Source organism: Pogona vitticeps, chromosome 12 (assembly GCF_051106095.1).
Source record: "Pogona vitticeps strain Pit_001003342236 chromosome 12, PviZW2.1, whole genome shotgun sequence".
Lineage (NCBI taxonomy): Eukaryota > Metazoa > Chordata > Lepidosauria > Squamata > Agamidae > Pogona > Pogona vitticeps.
Window position 1 is genome coordinate 23226052 of NC_135794.1, and position 27826 is coordinate 23253877.

The 27826-nt window shown below is 47.5% G+C and overlaps 1 protein-coding gene across 1 annotated transcript; it reads left to right on the top strand.

The window, feature by feature from the left end:
* Positions 1-7494: 7494 nt before the first annotated feature.
* On the top strand, positions 7495-27729 carry IL16 (interleukin 16). Its single transcript, XM_020790178.3, has 20 exons — positions 7495-8111; positions 9558-9694; positions 10017-10149; positions 10727-10829; positions 11996-12141; positions 13173-13283; positions 14035-14149; positions 14248-14321; positions 14688-14901; positions 15179-15296; positions 17423-17555; positions 17750-17822; positions 18667-19151; positions 21092-21230; positions 22053-23163; positions 23464-23647; positions 24305-24406; positions 25146-25395; positions 25705-25830; positions 27041-27729. Exons 1-20 carry the CDS (start codon positions 7803-7805, stop codon positions 27247-27249), a joined length of 4272 nt encoding a protein of 1423 aa, XP_020645837.3. The 5' UTR covers positions 7495-7802; the 3' UTR covers positions 27250-27729.
* The last annotated feature ends 97 nt before the right edge of the window (positions 27730-27826 follow it).

Below are 27826 nucleotides of genomic sequence, written 5' to 3' on the forward strand. Positions count from 1 at the left end.
ACCAAGCCTTTGCATGGTTGCCTGGCCTTTCAAAACAAGAGGTGTTTTGGAAAACTGCCCAGTCGTCCTTCCTCGTGTCAGAGTCTCAGGATGGGTGTGAATTTTGTTGGAGTTCGTTTTTTTTAAAAAAAGTACGAATTTATGAATATTCGCAAATTTCCTCCTAGTCATGACAGGAAGAATGTGAGCTTTTAGAACAAAAAACAGAAGGATTGTGAGAAATAAAAAATTGAACATATTTAGTTCTCAAAGGCCATGTCATGGATGTCTAGGGTTTTGGACTTTACTACTCTGACTCTAAATTTCTGAGTGTTCAACCGCAGGGGTTGTGTCGAGGTAAGGTTGTCTCCTCTATTTCTTGGAGACTCTCCCCATTTTTAGCACATACATGGCACTATCAATATAATCCTTTCCATGCCGGGAACAATTTTATCTCTGCCATTGGTCAATGAAAATTTGGAAATAATTTCACTTTCCTAACAGTCAGTGAAATTTGTAATTTTCCTTGTTTTGTGGAATGGAGCTTGAAGCCCTAAAACTCTGGATATGGGAGAAAGTAAAGCAGGCTTTTTGTGATCCCTAAGTATCTTTATTTATTGGCTACTTCGATATCCCACCTTTTTGCCTCTGAAATTTAAATGATGGACATGGTTCCCCTTTCATTTTCACAAGTCTCATGAGATCAGGCTGAACCAAAATGGTTAGTCCCCAGGTCATCATGGCTCATTGGAGATCTGAACCTCTGAAGTCCTCAATCCAGCATTCTAGCCATTCCACTGTACCGCCTTTCCTCTAAGCATTTTGGCCTGGTTCCATATACCAGAGCTATGGTTTGGTATTTTAATGCTATGGCCAATCTCCTGTTCTGGAAGCCACATCTATGGAAGACATTGCCGGTAAGGGGGAGATTGTTGGGCTTTAAAGAGTTCCTCTTTCTGCCGCAAAATTTGTCTGATGCATGTGCAACCAGTCCCATGGCATGCAAGCCTTGGGAGCCCCAGAACAGAAGGAGGAACTCTTTAAATGCCCTCAAAAATTCCCTGCTGATGACTCCATGGGCATAATTACGTTAGTTGTGCATTAAAATCAATGGGAGAGTGTTGCCATGGATAACTGGATTCCAACCCTATCTGGGTCCATTAGCATGTTACCTTAAAACACACAGAAAGCCACATTGCTATTCTTTTTGAACTTCCTGATAATGGTGAGCTAAAAAAGACACCTGATTGAATTTCAGGGTGCCAGCTGACATTTCCAGCACCTGCTTGCTCTCTTTCTTCAGGTTTTCAGGTGGGGAGACAAATCTGAGGGAGGACAGGGCTGGAGTAGGAGAAAGATTAATTGACGTGCATAAATTGGCTTTAAAATCTGGGGACTCATTTCCTCCCACCATGCCCAGATGGTGTTGAATCTCTCTGGCTTACTGTGAAGGTAGATGTGTGTGGCTTATATAGCGCTAGCAGACCTGTGTGTGTGTGTGTGTGTGTGTGTGTGTGTGTATGTGTGTGTGTGTGTGTGTGTGTGTGCATGTGTGTGCGCACGTGTGTGTGTGTGCGTGTGTGCGCGTGCAAGGCTGCTGCATCCATGGCCTTGGAACTACCATGCCATTTGAAACAAGGCAGGGGATGGAGCACCAGCACCATGACTTGCGAGCCTTCTTCAGCACAAACCCTAGCATTGGAAATGCAGGGCCTTGGAAGGGCAAAACTCTCTGGGTGGCTGCTGGCAAGCCTTCTACAACTCCCGGGAGCAGCACAGAGTCTGGCAATTCCTCATATGTCCTGCATGCTATACGTAAAACCCCCTGACCCCTGCTCTCAGAATTTGAGATCAGTCTCAGAGAAAGGGATGCTAATGACCTGGTAATTCTGGAACCAGCTAAAGGGACATATGATTGCTCTTTTCTAATATCTGAAAGGCTATTATACAGAAGAGGGTCAGGATCTGTTCTCAATCATCCTAAAGTGCAGGGTACAGTATGTAATAATGGGGTCAAGTTGCAGGAAGCCAGATTTTGGTTGAAGATCCAGAAAAACGTCCTAACTGTTACAGCAGTACGACAGTGGAACTCATGACCACAACAGGTGGTGGTGAACAATCCAACACTGGAGGCATTCAAGCGAAATGTAGACAACCTCCTGGCAGATATCCTTTGATTTGTTTTCCTGCAGAAGGTCGGACACGATGGCCTTATAGACTCCTTCCAACTTCATGATTCCGTGATTCTATTATCTTCCCACATGGTGGTTTTCTTCCCCTTGCAAATGGACCCATAGCTTGGACAACAAAGTATTTCATAAATACATTCTTTCCTCCCCCCCCCCTTGCATCCACCTACAGAGAACTCGGCCTCTCCAGAGGAAAGTTCCTTAAAAGCATTGTTACTGCCTCACATTCCTCTGTTGGCCCACGTATCTCACCAAACAGTACTGGTTCCACAGAAGTCTCTCCTTCTGTAGTCACGACTGCATTTTGTCCTCATCTTGCATTCATATCTCTTATGCATCGCACAATCCACGGCTTTTCTTTTTTTTTTTAAAGGCCAACACATTTTACCTACCCACAAATTCTAGGCTGTAATGGTCTGCCAAAAAATCTGCTCTGGGGGAGGTTGGAAGGCATAAACACAATCAGGCAAACTCTCCTGGTAGCAACAGCTGCTCAGTCTACAATAAACAGTTTCTGCTCCATAAATTCTTTTTCTATGCAATCAACAGACAGTAGATCAACAAGCATGCTGTCTAAAAAAAGGAGTAGGAGAAGGAAGGAGAAGGAAGATGATGAAGGAGAAGGAGAACTGCAGCTTCTAGAAGAAGGTAAAGGAGAAGGAGAACGAGAACTGCAGCTTCTAAAAGAAGGAGAAGAACTGCAGCTTATAGAAGAAGGTAAAGGAGAAGGAGAAGGAGAACTGCAGCTTCCAGAAGAAGAAGAAGGAGAACTGCAGCTTCTAGAAGAAGAGGAGGAGGAGGAGGAGGAGGAAGAAGAAGTCTTTATTTGCCCTGTATTTTTAGTCTCCCATAACTCTCAAAGGGGACAATCTTGAGGAATTATAGTTCAGGATCTTTGATGGCCTGCTTGAATGAGCTTGATCTATATGGCCACAGATGGCTTTTCAGTCTCTGAGACAGGCCAGGTTGGGGATGATTCAGATATGTGGCCCCATCCATATATCTGGATGGTGCCACACTGGGCAAGACTGGCACACACTCTAACTTGACTTGTTGAAAGGAGGATCCACACATCCATAATTCCCTAAACACTGTACACCACAATTAACGATGGTTTAATGAACTGCTGGATAGCTCAGTAGTATAGGTATATGGCTGTGGAGCTCGGTTCCCGCAGTGTCTCCTTGACAGGGGCTGAACACGATGATCCGCAGGGCTCCTTCCAGTTCTGCAGTTCTAAGATTGCTACTATTATGACAAATCCCATCCCTTGTGTATACTGGAATAAGTCCAGCAGTGTAAGCCCAGCAACAAAAGGCTGCTCATTAAGGAGTCGCTGCTTGTATTCCTCATTATGCTCTAGTGCCATGCAAAGAGTGACTCCTTAACTAGCAGTAGTTTTTTGCTGTGATTTATGAAGTTCCACTTGCCTGGTGTAATGAGATCAAGAGGAACATGGCTGGTAAAGCTCAGATTTAGCCTTCCGTATTTTGGGTGTAGGAGCAGCCGTTTTGGCCTGCCTCTCCCCATGTGAGATCGCCAATCCATGTGCGTTAAGGCCATGCTCCTCACCCTTTGCCATTCCCCACGTTTCGAACTTCAGCTCCCAGAATCCCTCGCCATTGACCCCGCTGGCTGGGACGTCTGGGAGCGGTAGTCCAGAAACATCTGGAGCTCCCAAGGGTGAGTGTTAGTACCCTGAGAGGCACAGAACAAAATCAAGGTGTCAACTTAGGTGGAACGGCCTCTGCCAAGATGCCGGATCCCCTGCAAATAGTTTCGCCAAGTTTGTTTGTCCGTTTTATTTTCCACTGCCCCCCTTTTTTTGCAATTAGGAAACAATAGGAGTGTCCTCCAGCCCTGTGCCGAATTACTGAAACCAAGTCATGTGACAGTCGGCGAGTGTGTGTTTCCAATTATTGCACTTGAGTCTCCCTGCCAGGTCTGAGAGGACAAACAGCCTTCCGAAGGAGCCTGGGGTTTTTCTGCTTCTTTGTTGTAAGTCCTTTTCAATATTTCCTTTCTTAAAAATAAATGGCCCTCTATGCTGCCTCTCACCCCACGGCAGACACTCTTAGTTCTCCTAGATGAGATTACAAGAACGGGAAACATCTACCCATGGGGTGGCATAATGTGCATTTCGGTGTAATTTCTGGGGAAAACTTGAGAAAGGGGAGCCCTGAACCTCACAGCCTTCTCATCAAGAGTTGGGTGCAAGAGGTTGAGTTTCCTCATTTCGGCCAATGGAGGTAAAAGCATCGGGTTTGCGGTGGCGATGACAAGAACTAGCATTTTTCGCTGCAACACTTTGCGCCTCGATCTCCAAATTGCACCGAACACGCTGTGCATTCGGACACCAAGCCTTCCACCGTGGAAATATAAATCAAGTGGACCCTGCTTCATGTCCTGGGTGTTGTTTACCTGAAGGACAGAACAGGTTAAGGTCTTTCAGGAGAAGGGAGAACCCACACACCCTGCAAGATCAGTTAACATTTGGTTTGGATTACAGAAACAAGTTCTTAGCGGGAGGGCCAGGCATCCCAGACAAAATGTGGCAAGCTGGGTGTGCATCACGAATGCGTAATCAACTGTATTGACTGAGGACTGCATTTGATCAGTTGAATATGCCTTCAAAATAATTTGCTTTGATAATAATGTATTTAAGGTGGCCGGAACGTTCCGTGGTTAAGTATCTGGCTATAAAGCCAGATGTTGCACAACACATTTAGTAATGTCTTTGGGGTGAGTCAGAAGGATTTTGTGTATGTTCAAAGTCCATTGAACCTCCTTCCTTCCTTCCTTCCTTCCTTCCTTCCTTCCTTCCTTCCTTCCTTCCTTCCTTCCTTCCTTCCTTCCTTCCTTCCTTCCTTCCTTCCTTCCTTCCTTCCTTCCTTCCTTCCTTCCTTCCTTCCTTCCTTCCTTCCTTCCTTCCTTCCTTCCTTCCTTCCTTCCTTCCAAAAGAGGGCAGCTCAATCTTTAAGAAGTCGCTGGATGAATTTCAACAAGGGTTTTGTTTCTGGTGTAATTGCTCCTTCTGTGGGTGTCCTTGTCACTTTGATTTATGATTGGCTTTTGTCCCGATCCCATGGACAGCATTATTATTTTCGCTTATGGATAAGCAGATTCTCAATTAGCCTCACAAACAAACCACATGGTCTTTGGCTGAACAACAACTTAAAAGACATGAGGTCAATTTTTTTAGAAGCTTGAGGGTGTTCCTCTGGTGTGGTTTCTCTGTTTATTTACTTTTATTTATTTATTTATTGGATTTCTATCCCGCCCATCTAGACCAAGCTCTACTCCGTGGCACCCTTTTTACAATTGAAGAGGGGCGTGCATGTCATGGTTCTGTCCCAACCCCATAAAGCCACACACACACACACACACAAAATGCTATCGCCCAGGGCCGGTCCTACCATTAGGCAGAACAAAGAACAGAGAATGATATTGAAGAGGAGATGGGGAGGGCAAGCAGAAAAGAGAAGTTGTTAACTGCATGCTTTTTGGGGTGGGTCTTGGGTTTAAAATGTTTATTCATGTTGCATAATTAGATTCCACAAGAATGAGATGCATATGGTGTATGTGTGTAATTAACTTATAATAAAATGCCATCCTTTGCACAAAGAGTATGGCTATAGTTTCATGCTTAAAGCCATATGTTGAGACAGAACTACTTACACCGCATGAGAAATAAGGCTACTTTGGGGGATGGGGGAGGGGACACCTGCTGTCACCTCAAATTACTAGCCATAAAAGATTTTGCCCATTGCCTATGATGTCCGAAAGAGACACTGAAGGGAGTTTGTGTTTTCTGCTGTTACTCCCCTTTTCCCCTTTGGTGCCAATTTTCTCAGACCATCCACCTGAAAATGAAGTCCATTTATACTGCTCAATGACCAATCACGAAACAAAGCACCCCAGAATGCGAGATACAGAGGTGAGGAAAAGCGTGTGTTCTGACCAACAGATGCCTTTGGTCACTGGATAGAGCAACACACCATTCCATGTCAAAGAACAAACCCTGACACTTATTTCTTAACCTGCAGCCATTTGCCTCTGAGATTTATGCCAACTGGGTTACACCAATAGGCAGAACTAATAGGATTTTGACCCATTTTTTTTCAAGTTCTCTCTGCAATCCCAGCCAGTTCTGGATTTCTGCAGTTAATTGTAGCACAGAACTTTTCCCCCCTTTTCTGCAATTTTCTCTCCCCCTGCAAAATAATAATAATAAAAAGCTGCTACAGGTGACTTCAGGGAGAGATGCCTTCTTATTTATTTATTATTTATTTACAATATTTTTTAGCCGCACCATTGCGGCTAAAAAATCTAAGAGATGAAGGAGAACAGGGATCTCTCTGTATGTGTGGTTTCACCCTCTGTCCTGTACTCTCCGCGTCATGGTGATATTAGTCCTCCCCTGGTATTCTGCTCTGTTGTTCAAATTCACACCTGCCAGGGCAGTCCACTCTGTATTGTCACTGTCCTGACATGGAGAACCACTGGCTGTAGGTTCGCGGCTTGCCCGCACCCTCCTTTCAGGTGGGCAACCCCTCGGCCAGGTTTCTCACTGTTCCCAAACATGGAGACCCTCTTAGAATCGTTGTGTCGTAATGAACCCAACGGGCCGTTCTTGTCCCCTGCAAACGTAGGAAAATTCAACACACTCTCACTGACAGATGGCCACCCAACCTTGTTTAACAAGCTCCAGCGAAGAAGAGTCCACCGCGTTCTGAGTTAATCCGCTGTCAATAGCTGTTGTTGTGTTGTTGTTAAGCGCCATCGCGTTATGATGACCCTATGAATGAGCATTCTCCAACAGGTCCTGCTGCTCATCGCTTGTAAACTCAACCCTGTGGCTTCCTGTAAGGAGTCGACCCACCTCATATGTGGTCTTCCTCTTTTCCTGCTGTGTCTGCGACCTTTCCCAGTGTTATTGTCATTTCCAGAGAATCTTACTCAAAGGATATCCCCCCCCCCTTAATTTGAAGTTAGAGCCTCCTAATTTGTGGTTTAAGTTTTGGTCATGCCTTGTGGAGCTACAGATAACCAAATCGCTCCATCTTCCATGTGATGACCTTCCAGACCATGGCTCTTCATGCCTAGGGAGTGGGGAGGGGGGGAAGGACTTGAGCCCTCCCTTCTTTGCATGCTTATTTTAATTTCATTACAGAAATCCCCAAAGGGGACAAGCCCATTAGGAAGAAAAAGTGTAATAGGATTGCAAAACCTGGACACAAACGCTGTTTTAAAAAGCACGCATTATTTCCTGGTCTTCCCTTGTGCTTCGAGGCAGCGCATGAAATCAAGAGGTGATGGGGAATTAGGGCTGGCGCGTCTCCGGAAAGGAAAAGGGGAAAAAAATCCAAACAAAATGAGCATGTCATGAGACGTCCCATTGCTCTCTGTGAATTAAAACGCCCGGTCTTGCATCGCGCATTTTCGGCTGTGCGTCGCTTTCGGGTGGGTGAGGAAGAAGAGACAGAGCATGGATGTTTACAAATGAATCCTCTCTCCCTCACCAGCTCTGGTGCTTCTTTCCCAGCTAGACTTTTTGCCGTGATACTGAGAAGAAAGTGATGGGGACGACGATGACCTCTTAATGGGGCCCAGCCAGTTACCCGCTCGGGGACGATGGAGCAGCACAACAGTGCCAAGCATCGGAGGACCAAAACGCTGCGCTCCATCTCGCGCTCCCTCATCCTCTGTAATGGGAAGCACAGTGACGACGGGTCGAGTCCGGACGAGAAGTACCCCAACCCGTTTGAGGGCCCTGCCGACTGGGGCCAGGAGGAAATGGGCCGCTGCCCTCGCCTTCAATTAGCGTGTGCCTCATCCGGCGAAGATGGCCCGCCTGATCCACTTATGCTCAGCGGCATGATGCAGCTGAGGGCGGCCGCCAGCGATAGCTGCAAGAATATGAAGAGGAAGTTCTTCGTCAAGGTAAGGAGGTTGTTTGATGACTCTCTGGACCTTCCCCAGAGACAGGCAAGATTCTGCCTCTCGCCTTGCAACGCGAATTTTGTGTCTGCGAATCACGACTTGAGATTCGCAGGCACGAAACCCAAGCAAAGGTTCATTCGGCAAGAACAGAAGTAGCGTGCCAGGGGCATTGCACCCTACTGTGTGGCTGATCCATCCTGGGCTTTCTGCCTCTATGGGCACCGCCAGTTCTCCTTCACGTGGTGAATGGATGGAGAATTCCTACAATTTCGTTTGATCCGTACAGCGCTACACATGGCATAGAGGGTCTTGAACCCTCCCTCTGAAGCAACGCACCATTTGAACTGTGTGCCCTCGGAAGAAGATGCTGGAAGAAAAAAATATTTGATAAAGTGAGAATAATAAATTTCCAAGGCTGGGGAACAGGTTGCTTTCCAGATGTTGGGGCCTTTGTGACACCAGAATTATGCAAAACCCAAAGTTGGGAGGGGGGTAAGGAGGAACAAGAAAACTGAATTAAATGAGGTTTTCTCACAGCTCAGAACTGGTGGATCGCTCTGTGGTTGAGGCATCTGTCTGAGGAACAAGAGGTTGGGAGTTCGATTCCCCGCTGGGCTTCCTGAACAGAAGCTGGACTCCGTAACCCATAGAACCCCTTCCAGCTCTGAAGTTCTAAGATTGTGATTGTTCATATAACTTTATCATTTAGAAAAATATATTCTTTTTAAAACAAACCAGCCATCCAACCCATTGTCCACTTAGTTTACTCAGGTTTTTTAAATTCAATATCAGAGTCAGCAGGAGGTGCCATAGCTTCACAAAGTTATCTTGTTTAATTTCTCCTTTGTATCATTTGACGCAATTAGTCAGTTTCTCCATTATCACCACCGTCCATACTTTATTCATGCATCTTTGCAGAAAGAATGAAATTGCCCGGTACTGTAAAAATGCTAAAGACAGGATTATAACTTTATCAAATGTGTGTTCTGAAATGTAGGCGTTTTCCCCCCCAGCCCCGTGGTTAGGAGAAATCCGTTACATTTTAGGTCTCTCTCTCTCTCTCTCTCTCTCCGGGTTATATGCAAGCAAATGGCACTAAAAACATATTGAAAAAGGCCATTTGGGAGGGAATACACAAACATACATTCCTGTGCATAGTTTCAGGAAAGGGGTTTGTGAAATACACACCCAGGATTTCATGCAGGGAGGTGGGGGAAGCCTCGCCGCTGGATTTGAGACCTGGATGTGATGATGATGAGCATGCTGGTGGGCTAGGAGAATTCAAGGGGAGTGAAATGGATCCTTTCCCACATCTGGACAAGAAGCTTGCAGGCTGGCAGTCTCTGGGCGGCACCAGCTTTCAGAAGGCTGTTATCGGGTGATCTAGATCAAGTAACGTAGAGGTTTTGCACCTAAAACGTGTCACTTTGATGTCTTCTCCACCAGGACAGCTGCATTTGGAAACTCTGCATCGCCACAGGGAACGACGGGCTGGGCATTCAAGTCTCTAGGCCTCCCCATTGCTCAGCTCCTGGCAAAGAATTCACAGTGCGCCATGTGATCGAGGGAGGAGCTGCCCAGAGGTACCTCATGATCTTGCTTCAAAAATCCCATGAATGCAAATATTGCTTGTTTGTTCCCGAGAAGAGAAAACCGAAGGGCTTGGAGACATCTCTCTCCAAGAGAATCTTGGCAGTGGGGCAGAAACGTGGAAACCTTACTTTGAGGGTTGGAGGGGAGGAGGCTATGGCACCTGAAATCATCAACCAATATGGAGCTATAGTCCCAAAAGTAACTTTTTCAAAGTCGTAGTGTAACCAGAAAGCAAATGTGCTCTCACTTTCCAATTGCAAAGCAAGCATCTTGTTTTTAACAGTTGCATGTTTCTGTTGTTGTTTCCTAAAGAGACGGCCGCCTAAGCCCTGGAGATGAACTTTTGAGGGTGAATGGGCAATCTCTTAAAGAGCTCTCCAGCAAAGAGGCAGAATCACTCATCCAATCAGCAAAAGGCTTGGTGAATTTAGTAATTGCTAACAAGGTGAGCATCGATAGGCAGGCTCCAGCTTTTGGGGACCCTTGGCCAAGATTGCTTCTGGAGCTCTCCTCTCTCTCCCTCTGAAGCACTGACACCTCTTGGTCTAAACGGGGAGGGGGCCTCACTTCACTCTCCCAAGCAAGATTCCCTCCTGTGATGATGAGCCATATACGCTCTGATACAGAGGAAGCGGGTGGCTCTCCAATTCTGGACAACAGAGGATCCGCTCTGGGTTTTAGTACAAAATTTACAAGAGCTACGCATGATGCTGAGCCTTATCCCCAAACTAGCTTCAGCACCTTGGAGAGCTCCCTTTAAAGTTTGGACTGAAGCAAGAGACTCGGAAGGGGTTCATTAACTTACCTGAGGCGTGGGAGAAAGAAACCTCCCATTTGATCAAGACGGACGTGTGATATGTTCCCCGTTTAAGGGTTTCTGGTGGGAAGGAGTTCTTGGGCCATGTCTTTTTCCTCGCTGTTCCTGACAGCACCCTGTTTGCCAGAGGTAAATGAGTCACTTTTCCCAAGCTCCAGGGCAGCAGATACGGCTTAAATTAATCCTGAACATCTTTTCTTCCCAGGAATCCTCTGTCTGTTCTCGCAAAGAACATCTGGCTAAACAGGAGGCACAAAATGTCCTGCAGACGAAAGCCAAATGCCTGAGGACTCGCAGCAATTCAGCAAGTAAGTCCTTGTCTGTAGTAATTGGCTTGGATAGACAGTAGGACCCCCCATATCCACGGGATCTGTATCCACAGTGCACTGATCTGGAGTCTGAAAATATTAAAAAGATTAAATTAGAAAAACCAGAAATATGAATTTACAGAATGCAGTTGCCAGAACTGGCCAGTGGAAGGAAGCAGAGACGACACTCTATAGGTGATGGGTTGCCCTTTTGCCTCATCTCCCGGCAGCTTGAGGCAATTCTCTCTATCTTCTAAGCATCGTTGCTGCCAGCCACCCTCAGTTATTGTCCTTCCAGGTACAGGGAGAGCCCTGGGTCCAGGGTTCAGTATTATCCACGGTTTTTTGTATCCACAAGGGACTTGAAACCAATCCTCCGCAGATGTGGGGTGGGGTGGCGGACTATGGAGTCTTGTGCAGATCTCCAACTCCACACCTGAATCCCTTCAGCCTTAAGTAACGTTGGCTCTGTTGAGAACAATCATGGCAGGAGGAGTAAGTTTAAACCTACAGAACCTCTCAGTACAGATGGTGCTTGTTGCCCATCCCCAGATTTGGAAAGAATATGTGAACCAAGCAAGAGTCCAGGCACTTCTAATGGTCAGCATTCATTCTCCAGTCATTTAGCCTTCCTCAGCCAGCTCGGTACCCTCCAAATGGATGGGATTGCAACTTTCTTCCAGTTCACATGCAGAGCAATGGGCTGGGGCTTTGTAATACCATCCTTTCATAGGATCCTAGAAACATGGAGTTGGAAGGGGCCTCTAAGGCCATCCAGTCCAGCCCTCTGCTCCAGGCAGGAATCCCAATCGAAGCAGATCTGACCGAGGGTGGTCCAATTTTCTCTTGAAGGCCTCCAACTTTGGAGCCCTCACACACGCCTCCCAATGTCCTGGGTTCCATTGTCGTACTGCTCGGACAGTTCAGAAGTTTTTCTTCTTATGATATTCAACCTGAATCTGGCCTCCTGTCAGTTGAGTCCATTGTTGCATGTCCTGCACTCTGGGATATTTGAGGACAGATCCTTCCCTTCCTCTGTAGGACAACCTTTTAATCAGTTGAAAAATGCCACCCTATCTCCTCTCAGTTCCCTTTTTATGGCTCCTAATGGGATTGTGATGGTTTCATCCTTCTTCCCTTTCTTTTCTCCCTTTCTCTTTAAACAGGTGCGAGTCCCTACTGGGTAGGGGAAATCGACAACCCTGTGGTGAAGAAGTCCGCCTCCCGCTACAGGCAGTCCTATTCTCTTTATAGCAACAGGAAGTCTCTCTCTCAGCAGCTGGACAGCTCATCAGGAAGAGCCCCTGGGAATGTAAGAAGAACAGGGATAACCCTGGATGGGCATCAACAAGGGGGAAGCTGCTCCACAGGTTTTCTGGGCCTAGATCTGCTTCTTGTTATCCCTTCAGACTGATGAGCATGTGCAATGGGGCAAGGAAGAGACCCAACGGTCCAGGGTTTCTGCCAGGATTCCAGGATCTTAGGATAGCTGTCCCCAGTTCTGGGCCTTTGCTTTGAGTGCTGGCCTGGGATTTGGCCAGTTTCACATTTCGGCTGATCTACGAACACCGTTAGATGGTCTTCTTGGGCTTCTCCGTGTGTCTCGTACCCAGTTATGGTGAGACTAAAGTGGGGGGGGGGGGGGGGAAGGAGACTTGACTGCCACCTTGAGGCCAACGGAAGAAAGCCAAGGTACAAATGTAACAACAGGAATAAGAACCATAAAAGTTGTGCAATCCTTTAAAAGAAAAAGAATCACTGTGTGCCGTCAAGTCAATTCTGACTCGTGGACCCTGTTCAGGGTTTTCCAGGTAGAGAATACTTAGACGGTGTTCACCCCTTCCTCTGGGGGGGTGTCTTGGGACTGTGCAGCTGGCCCAAGGCTACCTAGGCTGGCTCTTTTCCACAGTGAGGAACTGAACTCCCAATCTCTGGCTCCACAGGTTTAGCTATCTAGCTCCGGAGCCAGAAATTGGGGGTTCAATTCCCCGCTGTGCTTCCTGCGGGTAGAGCCAGCCTGGCAAACCTTGAAGAGGATCTCCGTCAGTCAGAGTCGACTTGACAGCACCTTCTTTTTAAAAGAAAAACAAGTGGGGAAGCCCTTCAGACACCACAGGACTACAGTGCCCATTATCCTTGGACATTGGGCCATGATGGCTAGGGTTGTTGGAACCCAAATACATTTTGAGGGCCACAGGGTTCCTACCCTCTGCATTAAGAGGTAGGGAGCAGAATTCAGGATTAGACAAAGGCTCGTTTAGTTGTAATATAAGTGGTCCAATATCTGTTTAATTGGTATCCTGTTAACACCTTCTTTCCTGTTGCCTTTTGTCTGAAATGCAGCCCCTTTCCAGGTCTTCTAGGTCCCTGAGCACCGCCCAGCTGACACCCACCCTGTGCGGCTTGCAGGCTTCTGTAATCTCCAATATTGTTTTAATGAAAGGCCAAGGGAAGGTAAGATGTTAATGGCACTGTCTTCCTCCGGGTAATAAAGACAATGATTTGAACCGGTCGTGCTGGGTGGGATTCGGGGAAAGAAATCCCATCTCCTGCTTTAGCCTGTGTAGTTTCTAAGTGTGCTGGAAATTGCAGGATTCACCAATCCGAAGCTGCTTCATTAAATCTTCTGGCAGGCTTGCTTGCCTGCTTTCTCTACTGCCCATCTGGTTCGAAGGCCACTCTGTTTGTGGTTCACAATGAGACAAAACAAGGGTAAACAGCCTGAAGCGATAACTGCAGAAACAACACAATATTACAAAAATAAGTGAGAGGCATCTAGTCCTCATTAAAATTAGAGGCGGTGCAGCTGCCAAGAAGGTCCGTTTCCTGATCTTCTCTTTCCAAGCCTCCCTTGGGGTCCTTTTCCTCAACCATCCAACCTGGGACGAAGGAGTGGGGGGGTAGTTCTCACCGGAAGGCGGTGCCCTGCCAGATATCAAGGTCCCAAATCATTTAGGGCCTGGCATGTTATTGTCATCACCCTTTGGGACTGGCTCTCTGAGTGGGGTTTTAAAAATTGATTCATTCTGCCTTGTTGCTTTTAATTCTTTTGAAAATGTTTCTCTACTGCCTGCTTTTTTTGCTTTGTTATATAGTCACCAGTAAATCCTTTTGTTATTGATTAAGCACTTTTTTAAAAAAGCAGGGGAGAAGCAGATCCCGAGCCGCTAAAAATGCCCCTTCTCTGTGTCTTCTTCCCCCTTAGGGTCTCGGTTTCAGCATTGTGGGGGGTAAAGACAGCATTTATGGGCCCATCGGCATCTACGTGAAAACCATCTTTCCTGGGGGAGCCGCTGCTGCAGATGGCCGGCTGCAAGAAGGTGGGGGAGCCGTTTGCCCTTCCACGTGGGATGTGGACGGAACAACGGGTACCTACGACGGTTTGCTACAGTTCTCTCTCTCTCTCTCGATCATGCAGGGGATGAGATCCTGGAGCTGAATGGAGAGTCGATGCACCGGCTGACACATTACGAAGCTCTGCAGAAATTCAAGGTGATGCCATGCAATTCAGCTCTCAGATCAGCAGGAAAAAAAGGCCATTCAATTCAATGGTCCTTTTTAAAAACAAAAGCAGGGTACCTCACTTGGCCTTCTTGCATTGTATCTGCTTGAGGGCTGGGTTCGAATTAAGTGTAGGTTGGGAATTTGATTCCCTACTGGGCCTCCTCACATGCCCTGCAGATGCCAGCACTGGACACCAGTGAGCACAGCTGATGATCATCACACTCTTAGGCCTGCAGAGCTGGAAGGAACCCTATGAATCATCACGCCTCGCCCCTGACAATCAGACTCCCAACCTTTGGTACTTAAACTACTGGCCCATTCCAGCTATTCATGGTGATTCCTCTTCTCCTGCAGGCCAAGAAAGGTCTTCTCACGCTTACGGTCCGAACAAGCCTCAGCACCCCGCATTCAGCGGCGGCCTATCTATCATCCCACCTCTGCCGTTCGCTAAGCACCAGCATGTGTCTCACCAAGGAGAACAGCTCCTTCGGCTTGGAGGGTGTGCCTTTCCCTTCGAATGCCACCAATCCTAAGGACAGGATCATCGTGGAGGTTTTCTTGAACAAAGGTAAGTGTTGCCCAGCACTGAAAAGCAGAACGGACCGGGGTGTCCAGAAGCACCGGGGTGTCCAGAAATGCCCAATATAGCCTTGACGTCTCATGCCGGCCGCGAGAGAGGTTTCCAAGAAAATGTGTACGTATTGGGGGAAATGATCTGAACACCCCAAAAAGAAAGGGGAGAAACAAATGTAAATTTCAACAGAAGCGTGGGCAGATTTCAAGATTTCTGGATTATTGAATAGCTCCTTTTTCTTCTTGTCTATCTCCATCCCCTCCCCCCACAGAGGCTGGTGTGGGTTTAGGCATCGGCTTGTGCAACATCCCTTACTTCCAATGCATTTCGGGAATATTCATCCACGCCCTTTCTCCTGGTTCTGTCGCTCATATGGATGGAAGGCTCAGGTACGTCAAGGTTGGATGGTGTTGATGGCATGTTGTTGAGTACTAAGCCGGCTCTCGGGAGTGGCTCTCTGTCTCGGTCCGGTCTTCTGTTCAAACTAACTGCGGATTTTACAACATCCTAGGTAGTGACGTAGTGATGCTGCGGGCTAAACCGCAGAAGCCTGTGCTGCAGGGTCAGAAGACCAAGCAGTCGTAAGATAGAATCCATGCGACGGAGTGAGCGCCCGTCGCTTGTCCCAGCTCCCGCCAACCTAGCGGTTCGAAAGCATGCAAATGCAAGTAGATAAATAGGGACCACTTCGGTGGGAAGGTAACAGCGTTCCGTGTCTAAGTCGCACCGGCCATGTGCCCACGGAAGATTGTCTTCGGACAAAACGCTGGCTCTATGGCTTGGAAACGGGGATGAGCACCGCCCCCTAGGGTTGAACACGACTGGACAAAAATTGTCAAGGGGAACCTTTACCTTTACCTTTACCTTTACCTTTAGGTAGTTTAGGCGTTGAGGATGAAGTTGGCAAACTTGATGAGCCGTTTCCATCATTCCTGTTCCAGCTATTTTGGGCATGGAATATTTATACAGCAGGACTGTGACATCCATGGGGGATTAGTTGCAAATTCCCCCCCCCCAGTGGATGCTGAAAATCGTGGAAATGGCAAACACTATGTATAACATGGACTCTGGCTACCTCTCATCGCCTGTTCTGGTAAAAACATCATGGAAATGTGTATAATTTTTTTAAACAAAATTTAATACTGTATTTTCAATTAGCGGATCAGTGTATCCGCGGATAGCGATCCTGCAGATCGGAGAAGTCCTATGGCATTCCTGGCTTTTAGTGGTTCTTACCAGTTAGCCTTTTAGCTTGACGTGTCCCGTTCAGATGCCCAAACCACCAAGCCACCCGGCGGCATCAGAGAGGAGGTTTCCATAGCCATCCAGGAGATGCCGATGGTTGAAGCAGGAACATCCTCATGTGTAAACCAGATGTTTTGTTGGGTCCATCAAGAGAGAAGGAACAGAGACAGCTGTCCCTGTGTTGAGATTTTCGCTGGAAAGGCTGGAAAACAGCAAATGAATTTGAGTGGCATGCACCCGGAAGGACTTGTGGTGTCCATCTTTCTGACTGCTGTACTGAAGTTAGAAATGTTTAACTAAATCATCAAAGTCAAAGGGTGGATTAAGCAAACAGGAAGGAAGGAGCGGTCAGCGTAAAGCAGCTACAAAATGAGGTTCCACCAGCCTGTTTCCTGCCGAAAGCATATCAGTAGCAATTGAGTGAAGTCACAGAAGGTAGCAGCAGGTGCCTGAGATCATGTCCTACGCACAGCATCTATTTTCGGCTTATTCACAGATGTCCCTCAAGCACCTCGCAAGCCATGCCTGTTGTTTCCTCTAATTGTTTCAAAAATTAAAACCCCACAGACGGGTGAGAGCCTGTTTCGGCTTTTGTTTGAAACGATTTTTTCCCCAAAATTTGCAAATTTCCTCGTTGGGGTGGGGGGAGGCAGAGAACCTGGGAACTGGGGGTTTGTGGAAATTGCTAGAATTGGAACATGCCCAGAAATACCAACAGCACCTCCATAATCACTGGCATTTTGCTGCTACCATGTTTGGGGTTTCCCTTACAACAGCGTTAAATGACCCGTAGGATTGTATCTGTTAAACATGGAACAAACTGACAGTCATCTGCCTAGAATCAAGGGCTTTGAGTCTTCAGCACTTAAAAAGTCTGGGTTTGAACCCCAGAATAGTCAAATGCTTTACTCCTGAATTAGAATTCCCCCCTTCCCTGTGTGATCTTTTCTCTGAACACAGACAATACAGACAAATACTGTACAATAAATGCAGGCAAACTTTCTCCATGCTGGGACTGCTCATGGTTTTCCTGGTTCAATTGGGGAAGACCTTCCATTTCAGCTTGTTCTTAAATAATGTGCCGAGGTCCACAGATCCCTTCCTAAATTTGTCAGGAAGAATTTGAGGCTTAAAAACAATTCAGAAGCAGGAGAGATGTATCCCCCCCCCCTTCCCGCTGCTCTAAAAATAGTTTCAGGCAAATGAATCTTCATCTTCCAGATTAATATAAAGTATGTCTCATTTTTTTGCCCTTCTTCTTTTTAAAAAGGTGTGGAGATGAAATCGTAGAAATCAACGAGACATCAGTTCAAAATAAGACCCTTAATGAAGTCCATGGACTTCTAAGCCATTGCAATCCTGGGACCGTGCAAATCATCATCAGCAGGCACCCGGCTCCACAGGTGAGGCCCAAACTGGATGATGCTTCCACATTCTGACAGTGCTGAAATGCTAAGGGTTAACGGAACACAACACAACCCGACAGGAACTACTGTAATGTATTGCTTTGTCACCTCTAAGAAAAAAGAATAAAACCAGTCTTTGGCTAAACTCTGCACTTTTCCAGCATTGTATGGTGACATGTGATGTTTTGTAGGTCTCTGAACAGCAGCTGAAAGAGGCCATTTCACAAGCTGTGGAAAGAGAGAGGTACCAGTGGAATACAGAAGGTAAGAAAATCCCAAATACTAAAAAGTTGATACTTTGTCGAAGGACAGAAGAAGGTTCTCATGGGATGTGGCTAAAGGACGAATGAATACAGTGCCTTGGTGGCGCTTCTTCTGGCGTTCTTGAGCCAGTGTGGCGTGGTGAATAAAGGGATGACTAGAACTCGGGAGGCCTGTGTTCGAATCTCTGCTTGTCCATAGAAACTCACTGGAGGTGGGTGGAATGGCAATGGTGGGGAACATTCCTTGGGTGTCTCGCGCATCTTGAAACTCTTAGGGTTGCTATACATCAGATTTGGAGTCTAGGCAAAGGTAAAGGTTCCCCTTGACATTTAGTCCAGTCGTGTCCGACTCTAGGATGCAGTGCTCATCCCCGTTTCCAAGCTGTAGAGCCAGTGTTTGTCCAAAGACAGTTTCCATGATCACGTGGCCAGCGCGACTAGACATGGAATGCCGTTACCTTCCCGCCGAGGTGGTCCCTATTTATCTACTTGCATTTTTACATGCTTTCAAACAGCTAGGTTGGCAGGAGCTGGGACAAGTGACGCGAGCTCACTCCGTCATGTGGATTCGATCTTACGATGGCTGATCTTCTGACCTTGCAGCCCAGAGGCTTCTGCGGTTTAACCCACAGCACCACCACATCCCTCATTTGGTGTCTGAGAAATATGAAATCCCATCTCTAGTAACAAACCGTTTTGGCTTGTTTTGGGTGAACAGCAAGGCCACTGTCCATTTCGGGACATGGCATTTCTTGAAAGTATCTTTGGGATGTGGCGTCTCTATTACCATGATCACCGCTACGTGCTTTTCCTCTTTTTTTTGTTGTTTCTTTAATTAAATATAGGTGTTAAAAACCTGGAGAACAGCTGGCATAAGAAACCTCCCTGTGAGAAATACTCAGAGAGGCGCACCGCTCACAGCAACCCTCATACCTCAAAGCACATGATCCGCTCCAGCAGCGACAGCAGTTACAACCCCAGGCTGTCCGGGGGAAACGGCCTCGTGTACCAGCTGGTGGACCTGAAGGCCAAAGGGCACAGTATTGACATACCCATTACCAGGCAGCCGGGCTCCTTCTTTTCCTCCTCCAGAACGAGTCTGGAGAAAGACCCCTCCCCACTGACTCAAAAAGTAACCGTCCAGCTGCCACAGGCCCCTGCGAAGAGGTCCACCGAGATCCTCGTTAGGAAACCCCGGTCATCCAAACCGAAGCCTCCGCCAAGGAAGTATTTCAAACAAGATTGTGCAGACCATGAGCTGATCAGCAGAGAAGCCAAAGAGGAGGCCAGGGGAGCAAGGGATGGGGGGTCCCCCCCGTCGAATACTCAGGTAAAACAGGTGAGGAGACGGAAATGGCAGCAGCTGTAAACGGGTGGTGGGTTTCCATGGGAAGAGGGTGCCTCTTGGAAGAGCAGTGGTTCTCCAAATATCCATGGTTGATCTGCACCCAAGCAGGTCAAAGCATGAAGACAATCAACATGGATGTGGTAGCCCTTACTACTTCCCTGATGTTGACTGTCTTTCTGCTTTCACTACCTGCAAGAGATGGGTAGTGGTTATTTTCACGATGTGGTTGCTACTCATGGTTGTTAGACTCCTGAGGAGGTCATATATGGGTGAAGAGCTGGCCCTCATGCAGAGTGGGATGGAAACCTCAGGCCCACGGCACCTGATGGCTCCAATTTTGGGGAAGCAGTGAATCCACTCCAGGTTTTACTTACACTTTACAGGAATTCCCCAATAGTCTGTACCTAGAATTCAGAACCTTGGACAGCCCATGTGAAGCACCGTCTAAAACCTGGAGTGGATTCACAGAACCTCCGAAACTGGAGTTACCATCGGTCCTTAATTTAGACACTGAACTGTGAGGGGTGGTAAATCATGCACCTTTGGGAGAGCTTCACAAACATCACAGAAGGGAAGCAGCCAGATTAACTGTGTTCCAACCCACATAGAAGTCCGGCGCCGTTTTGGCTTGCATAAAAATGCAGAAGAAACTAAAGTCCCACACCACATTCCTCAGCAAACCTCCTTTGACTTGGAAGGTTAAAAGGAGGCTAAGGGGGTCTTTGACTGACCATAAACTCCTGCTTTTAGTACATTTGCACAGATTTGCAAAGTTTGAAGATGGATACAGAATTGCAAGTTAGTGATTTTTTTTAAAAGTGAGAAGTAATTGAAGAAGACGGAACCAGCCTGTCAGTGTGAGAATTTAGAAATGGAAAGTACCGAGGGGGTGGGGAGAGATGCAAAGCGAGCAACATAAAATTGGCAGTGCAGAAACTTGCCGGAAAGCACCAAAACTTTGCCGAGTGTTAGTTGCTGTGTGATATGTCAGGCGTTGTTTCAGAATGAGCTCTCCTCACAATGTCCAAGTATGGCTAATATTCGTCACTAAAGGAAGGGGAAGCCAAAATCATTTTCTCCTGAGATCCTAATGACAGGGTGCATCCTATGGCCATGGAGGGCCTGCGCACAGCACAAGTGGGGGGGGGTCCTCTTTTAAGGATAAGTAGGGTGGACATTGCCTCAGTGGAGTGAGCATCATAGCCCAGCCCCACCCCACCCCTTTATCGGCATATTCTTTCTCTTCATTAGTACCTTCAAAAAGACCTGGGAGTCTAGCCTTTCAGGCTATCCACAGGCTTTGGGCCATGTGATCTCTGCTCGCTAAGCCTGATGGGCATTGTAGTCCAATAACGAAGAAGAAATCATAACGACAATGTTCTTTCTTCTTCATGGGAGGGGTGTGTAATTTGTGCATGGCTTTCCAGAGCCCTGTCTCTCCTCTCTGTTTGAGGTTTCACAGCTAATATCACTGGAAAACATCACATGTGGGGGATATACAAATGCCGGGTGAGGTTTTAATCTTTGCGATGGCTCGTGCCCCGTACCTGATATTCCACTCATCCAGCAATGGGCATGCCTGTGTGAATCAAATCCAGGTTTTGACCTTCAAAAAGAAAGTTCCCCATTTCTCTCCATCCCAAAATGTTATCGTTTGTAAAGATGGGGTATAAACATTGTTGGCCTGAAAAAGGATCTATCCTTCTGCTGAGCTTTAACCACAGTGATGAGATGCAAACGGGCCACTAGCGTGTTGTCAGAACTGCGCCCTGGAGAGCCTCTCTTCCCCAGGTTGCAAACCTATTCATTCGGAGTCCCCCATGAAAACTTTGCTGCTCTAGAGAGCCAGGCGGTGGGTGTAGAGAATGAGATTTTATGCAACCGCGTGTTACCACACTTAACGTTTCCTGTTTATGCTCCAGGAAGCAGAAGACCTGCTAGAGCAAGGAAATAAGACCGCTGTAACTCACAAAGCTTTTGCTGCTGCTTCAGCGTCAAGAGCGGCGGAAGAGCCTGGCAGGTTTCTTGAAGAAACGGAGCAAGAAAGAAAAGCCAACCAAGGTATGTATGCCTTCTTCACTGCCATTGGGACCAACGGGCTGCTCAGGAGAATTCCCTGTAGCACAGATGCGGAGGTGGAAAGGTCAGCTTTAGGCAGTCAATGATAAAGCAGAGGGTCAGTGTTAGACAGGATTAATGCTGCGCTCCTAGACACATTTACCAGGAAGCATCAGTGGGACCTCTGAGTAGACCTGTGTCGGATTGCCCTGAGATCAGGTGAAGGCTGAGTCCACTCATGGTGCAATGCCATGCGCTCTCATTATATTTTAACCTAAATGGGACATGTGCATCGGATCGCAGCCTTAAAAACTGCCACCTTTCCTTTCAATGGATGGGCAGCAGAATCAAATACTTAGTTACTTGAAAGTTACTGTGCCCATCGGGGCTTGCTCCCAAGCAAACATACTCGGGATTCTAACTTATTGAATGCAGCTGCACATGTTTACTTTGGTGTAAGGTGCATTGAGCTCAAGGAGACTTCATCCCAGACGTGTACGCATGGAACTGTAACTTTAATCTCAACTCATTTAAGACACATTAAGGGCCATGTAGAGGGAGCCTTTGTCATTATGGGTATCTCCGCATTTCTCTCTGCGCTTAATTTGTTCCACTCATACACATCACTCTAAGATCCTCAAACGAATGGTTATCTCCATTAGTTAATTAGAAGACTGGCTAATGATAAGGAAACAAGCTTCTTCATCCCCCTCTATAATTTCCACGCTTCAAGTGCTGGCCTAGAAGTAACCATGAAGCTCATAGGGAGAGCTGATGTTTTGCTGATTGCCTTTCACTATGTTAATTGCATTTGTTCACATTTAGGAAAGGTCGTCTCACCCACTTCACGGCCTGCACTGAGGAGGCAAGCTCGGATAGATCATACCCTGGAGTGTACAGCGGAAGACCCTTGGGTTAGAATTTCTGACTGCATCAAAAGCTTGTTCAACCCCAGCATGTCAGGAGACAGCTGCCACGTCAGCCTGCACCCCGGCATCGACACCAGCGAAGGCCACCCGGCCTCCAGTTGCTCGGAAACAGGCCTGCCACATTCGGATACGGAGGAAGGGGATTCAAAAGCACCCAGGTCATCGGATGAAGGCGACTTTGTGAAGAAAGGTCCACCGGTCGCGCCCAAACCGGCTTGGTTTCGTCAAAGTCTCAAGGGCTTGAAAAAAGGAGCTTCCGATGGAACGGCTCTCAAAAGTGCCCCGGAGGGCCACTGCCAGAGCGTATCTGATAATGAACTGGGTTCCCTTTCCAAGATCATTCAGGGGCCCTCTAGAGCCTCGTCCATAAAGCAAAGAATAAGCTCCTTCGAAAGTTTGGGCACTCCCCAATCTCCGGGAAAAGGAGACCGGAAACTTAGCCCAAAGCTGTCGGTCCAGAAAGAAGCCTCTCCCAGCAAAAGGGAGCCAAAATTTGCTACAGCTGATTCTAGTCTTCTTTCGACCAGTACCAGTTCTGAAGATCATGGCTCGCAAGGCGCCCATCTTCAGCTCCAACTAGAAGCGAGAAGGTTAGATCCATCCTGTTGCCTAAGGCAGGAACATGAGGTTCTGAGTCCAAAGACAATCCACAGCGAACTCAATGAATCTGTTCTGGATTTGCTACCTCCGAAAAACACAGAACCATGCTCACGACAGGTCTCGAAACCCCCAAGCCAGAGAGCCCGGAGTTTTCCTCTCACCTCACCCCAGTCCTGTGAGATGCTGAAAACCGGCGAAGAGAAATACAGCAAGATCGACTCCCTGAGCCACCACTTCTCGTCCGCCTTAATGAGGTCCTTTTATTCCCTCCCTCAGTCTCCTCTAGGTTCAGGGAAGAACCCGTGGCGATCGCCTGGTGGGTTGTCAAAGCCCTCCACCGAAGAAAATGGGGCCGCCATCTTGGATGCCGAAGAAGCGCCTTCTCCAGACGCTGGCTTTTCTCTGAGGTAAGAGGATCAAGATTTGCCCCTTTTGTTCACATTTTGTTCTTATCAGCAAACAAGCATTTTTTTGCTTTACACGTTGGAGCAGTGATAGCTAACAGCCAGATTGGCACTCAGCCTGAGCACAGTACGGTTTGTGATGTGTATGTATATACACATATACGTATATAGGGTTTAAAGCTTCACTAATGCTCAACCGCTGACACCCAAATGAAAGCATGGCTCCAGTTATGCCCCGGCGCATGAGGAAAAGTTGATTATGACACTTGAGCATTCTTCATTTCCTGTTCCCAAACTGGCTAGCCTCTCGGAGCTGAGGGACTACAGTTCAAGCCGGTCAGACCACGAGAAAGAGGAAGACGAGCGGAAACGCTGTGCTCCTCCGACTTTGGGTGTCTCCGGACAAGCTGTCATCTCTTTGCTGACGCCTGAAGAACTGGAGAAGCTGGTGGAAGAGGTGAAGTCCTTAGACGAAGCAACGTTAAAGGTACGGATGTTGTTTTGCCATTTCCAATATCTCCCTTGGCTTGGACAGTGACAAAGGGTTCTTTTAAAAAAAGGCCCCATCCAATTATCTCCAGAGAGCTGCCTGTACTATCACACAGATTTTGAATGTTTTATGGGAAGCGGCTGGACATTTCTTTTCCAACTTGAAATGTTGTGCTTTCTTCTTCTTTCTGGGTCTTCTGTTTATCCTCCTTCACCAACGGTGGGTCTCCATAGACTAAACTCTTCTACTTGATCTAGGCAAGGACTTAATATCCATCATCCCTGTGATAGATCTCCTTATCTGTGCATGGGGGTCCTCGTCCCCCCCAAGAAGGACTGATGGATGCCTCTCCATGACCACCATGAGGACTACAGCCCCTAGGCCTATTGTCTTGTGCACCATTGCCAATAGGCCACCCTGAGAGTGGGGGCTGTAGTCCTCATGGTGCATTGCTTTTTCTTCCAACAGTTGAGCAGGAGACAGGCTGTCCAAAGCTTGCTGCCATCTCAACAGGATGTGAAAAGCTGCTTCTGCCAGAATGGCCACCCCATTTCACCCTACAAAGTGTGGCAGGCGTGTCTCCCTCCCTCCCCCTTGCATCAACGTGTCTTCTCTATACACAAAGACCCTTTTCCTTTTCTGTCTTTTGCACAGCAACTCCGCGACATCCATGTCACAATTCTTCACAAAGACGAAGGCGCCGGCCTCGGGTTCAGCTTAGCCGGCGGAGTAGACCTAGAGAACAAAGCTGTCACGGTAACTCGCTTTATTCCGCACCCTTTCTAAAGAAAGGCCAGGGTGTCGGCAGCTGGGGGCCGGATTTCAAAACATGTCCATAGGCAATCAAACACCGGGTTGCCATGAACTTCCTTGCACCCAGGAAGGGAGGGAGGACGGATCCAGAAGAAGAAAAGTCGATGGATTGATATTAAGGGGACTTAAGTTAGCACAGAATGACTTCCATTCTGCTGTTTTCAGTGGGCTTATTCTAGGGACGTTATGAACATGTGGACATTGTCCACATTGAAAAATGGTGACTGCCGCCCTCCCAGCCCAGGGTGGGGGTGGCCAGGAGGGTCTCCTCCACCGTAGGCTCCATGAATCCCAGACTCTCCTTGTTGCTGGACCTGGTCTTTATAAGGTTACAGGAACAGGGTTCAAACTTCAGTCTCTCCTAGCCCCGAGGATCCACAAGGAGGTTTCGTTAACCCCCCATGAGCCCCTTCTCTGCCCAGAGTCCCCCAGTTGGGTCCAAGTTCCATTCCAGGGCTCCACTGGGGGGCTTGGACCAAGTTCAGCTAATGTTCCCCCCTCCTTGAAGGAGGGCCTTGGAGTCCCTCCGCCTCTCTGCCCAGCTACTGCCAGCTACGGAGGAGACAAGAGCAACTCTCGATTGCCTAGCAAGTCAGGAAAATATTTGCACCTTGCTTAAGACGCCTCCAAGATACAAGTCCTCTTTCTGTGTTTGTGTTTGGGTTGGAATGATTCGCAACAGGTCCACCGGGTTTTCGCCAGCGGGTTAGCTTTCCAAGAAGGGACCATTCAGAAAGGGGACGAAGTCTTGTCCATCAACGGGAAGTCCCTCAAAGGGGCCACCCATAACGAAGCGCTGGAGATCCTGCGTAAAGCTCGGCACCCGAAGCAGGCCGTTATCGTCACGAGAAAGCCCCAGGAAAGAGAAAGGAGCCTCAGTGCCTCTCTGGATTCCTCTGCGTCTGTGGGAAGTGAAACCTCAGCAGAATCTAGTGAGTATATCTCAATGATTATGATGATGCAGAAGAGTCTTTGAGCAACGTCACAAATGGAGTATAAAATGCATAGAACGAGCCATCTCAAAATTTAAAAGGCCTCTTCAAACAATGGGAATGTAGGACAGAAATACGGAAGGAGGAAATGCTCAGAATTAGGTTGAATAGACAGATTTCCTAGTGATACCAGGAGATATCGGGTATTTATCCCGATAACGTCTGCATGCTAGATACACGGTCTGCCATTGAGTGACAGCTCTTGCCACCCAGTAAATTCCCCTTTGACAGTATCGTGTTTTTATACAGCCTGTGAGGACCTGATCTTCACAGTAACCCTGGAGAAGACCTCTGCTGGGCTAGGGTTTAGTCTGGAAGGAGGGAAAGGCTCCATCCATGGAGATAAGCCAATCATCATCAACAGAATGTTTAAAGGTATGTTGACAGTAGAATACTGCACTGGTTTTCTTCAAGTGGCTTGCACCAGGATGTTCAGTGGAGTCCCGATGTTTTGCTCTCATGTTTCAGCTGGAGACAACGATGAATTTTTAAAAAAATCTCTACTCTGCTTGGAAGCACTTTTAAAAACTCAAAATGCTCCAAGAAACTAGAAGAAAACAACACGTGGGCTGAGGAAAGGGTTCACTGAAAGCCTCTGTGCATTATTATATGGGACCCAGCAAAATTAAAGTGCAGGAGGCCATGCCTAATTGAACTCCTAGCCTAGTAGCTTGGAGAGATGGGATTTTCATACGTTCTGGGTTACAAATCCCACAACTCTCCATTCTGGGCGTTCTGCCTGACAGGCAGACCCCTCAGTGTGGCTCGCCTGGGAGAAAGGCCTCCATTGGGAAGCTCTGAGGATGAGCTAGGCCTAGCTCTGCCCAAGCTTCCTTTTCCTGCCCCAGTGGCAGCTGGGAGCTTCCTTTCTGAAGAGGAAGCCAGGCCTAGTTGAGCCTCAAAACGTTTCTTCCTGGTGAGGTATCTGTCTGTCAGGCAGAATTCCCAGAATGGAAAAGAATTACGGAATTTCGTAGTCCACACAACTACAAAATAAATAAATAAATTCCTCACCAAGTTTAATATCAAAAGAGGCAGACCTTTAAAAGCGGAGAAAACAGAGGCCTCATACTGTGTTTGCTTTCCTCTTGTGCCATTCCCTTTTTTATGCCAACTCAAAAGAGCAAAAATAACACCTAAACTCATGTTCTATAGCTCAGCGGCATGCTATGGATTTAACGATGTGCATAGTTTTATTTGGGGTCCTGTTGAAGACAATGGGGCTGCCTTCCGAGTAGACACGTGTAGGGCTGCATGGTGGAAATGCTAAATTTGGGCCAACTCACAGTCAAGGTTCTTGCTTATTATCATTAATACAGCACTGCCTTGCCAACTGGGTTGAGTTCAAGGGAAACAGCAGAGGCAGGAGACACTGGGAAAGGATGCATGGCTGTTTTATTTACATGCGTGCAGGATGCATTGCAAAGACAGGCAACACCCCATCCAGGACTTTGATCTTACGCAACTCTGCTGGGCTTAATTTCACACGCTTTCTGCAGAGGATCACACCTCTGGAAAGCGCTACCTGCCTTATCAACCCACGGGGAGATAAGAAACAAATAAAACCTCTCTCGTCTTCCTTCAGGAGTGGCCTCGGAACGCAGCCCGGCGGTCCAGCCTGGGGATGAACTCCTGCAAGTCCACACGAGTCTAATGCAAGGGCTGACCCGTTTTGAAGCCTGGAATCTGATCAAGACATTACCCGATGGGCCGATCACAGCTGTCATCAAGAGGAAAGCCCCAACCAGTGGAGCTGGCACTGAATCTCTCCATGGAGAGGAAAACCAGTTGTAGTTGACATAGAGAGACCGTGTCCGAATGGATGCCCTTTTAAAAGAAAGGTCAATGTGCGTTCATTCCTTCTCCCTTCCTCCAGCTGCTCCCGCCGCCTATGGCCAGATGTTATTTGTAAACTCTGAGAAAGAGGAGCAGAACTGAGAATAAGAAGAGGAGGAGGAGAATGAGACATCGCTTGTCTGTGGCCTCAGTAATCATAAAGTAGCTGCAGCACGCTGTACGCTCACTGAACGAGGCTGTTCATAAGCGAGGCCCGAGGAGAAACCTGTTGATCTGCTTGAGGGGGGAAGTGATGCCATGATTAACAAACTGGGCTTCAAGTGTGTGACGTGGGGGTGAAGCCTCTCCGGCCAGGGCTGCAGGCCAACAGTACCCAGGACAGATTTGGGATGCGCGCGATCCACTTGATGGACAAGGAACTGCGTAAACGCCCCTCCATCCCATGCAAATAAACGGTTGTTGCTTTGATCCTTCAAAGGCAGATGTGCAAATATTGATTGTAAAGAATTTCCCCAAATCTATACTGGTCTAAGACCTGCATTAGAATAACCAAAAAGGTATGAAAATATGTGCA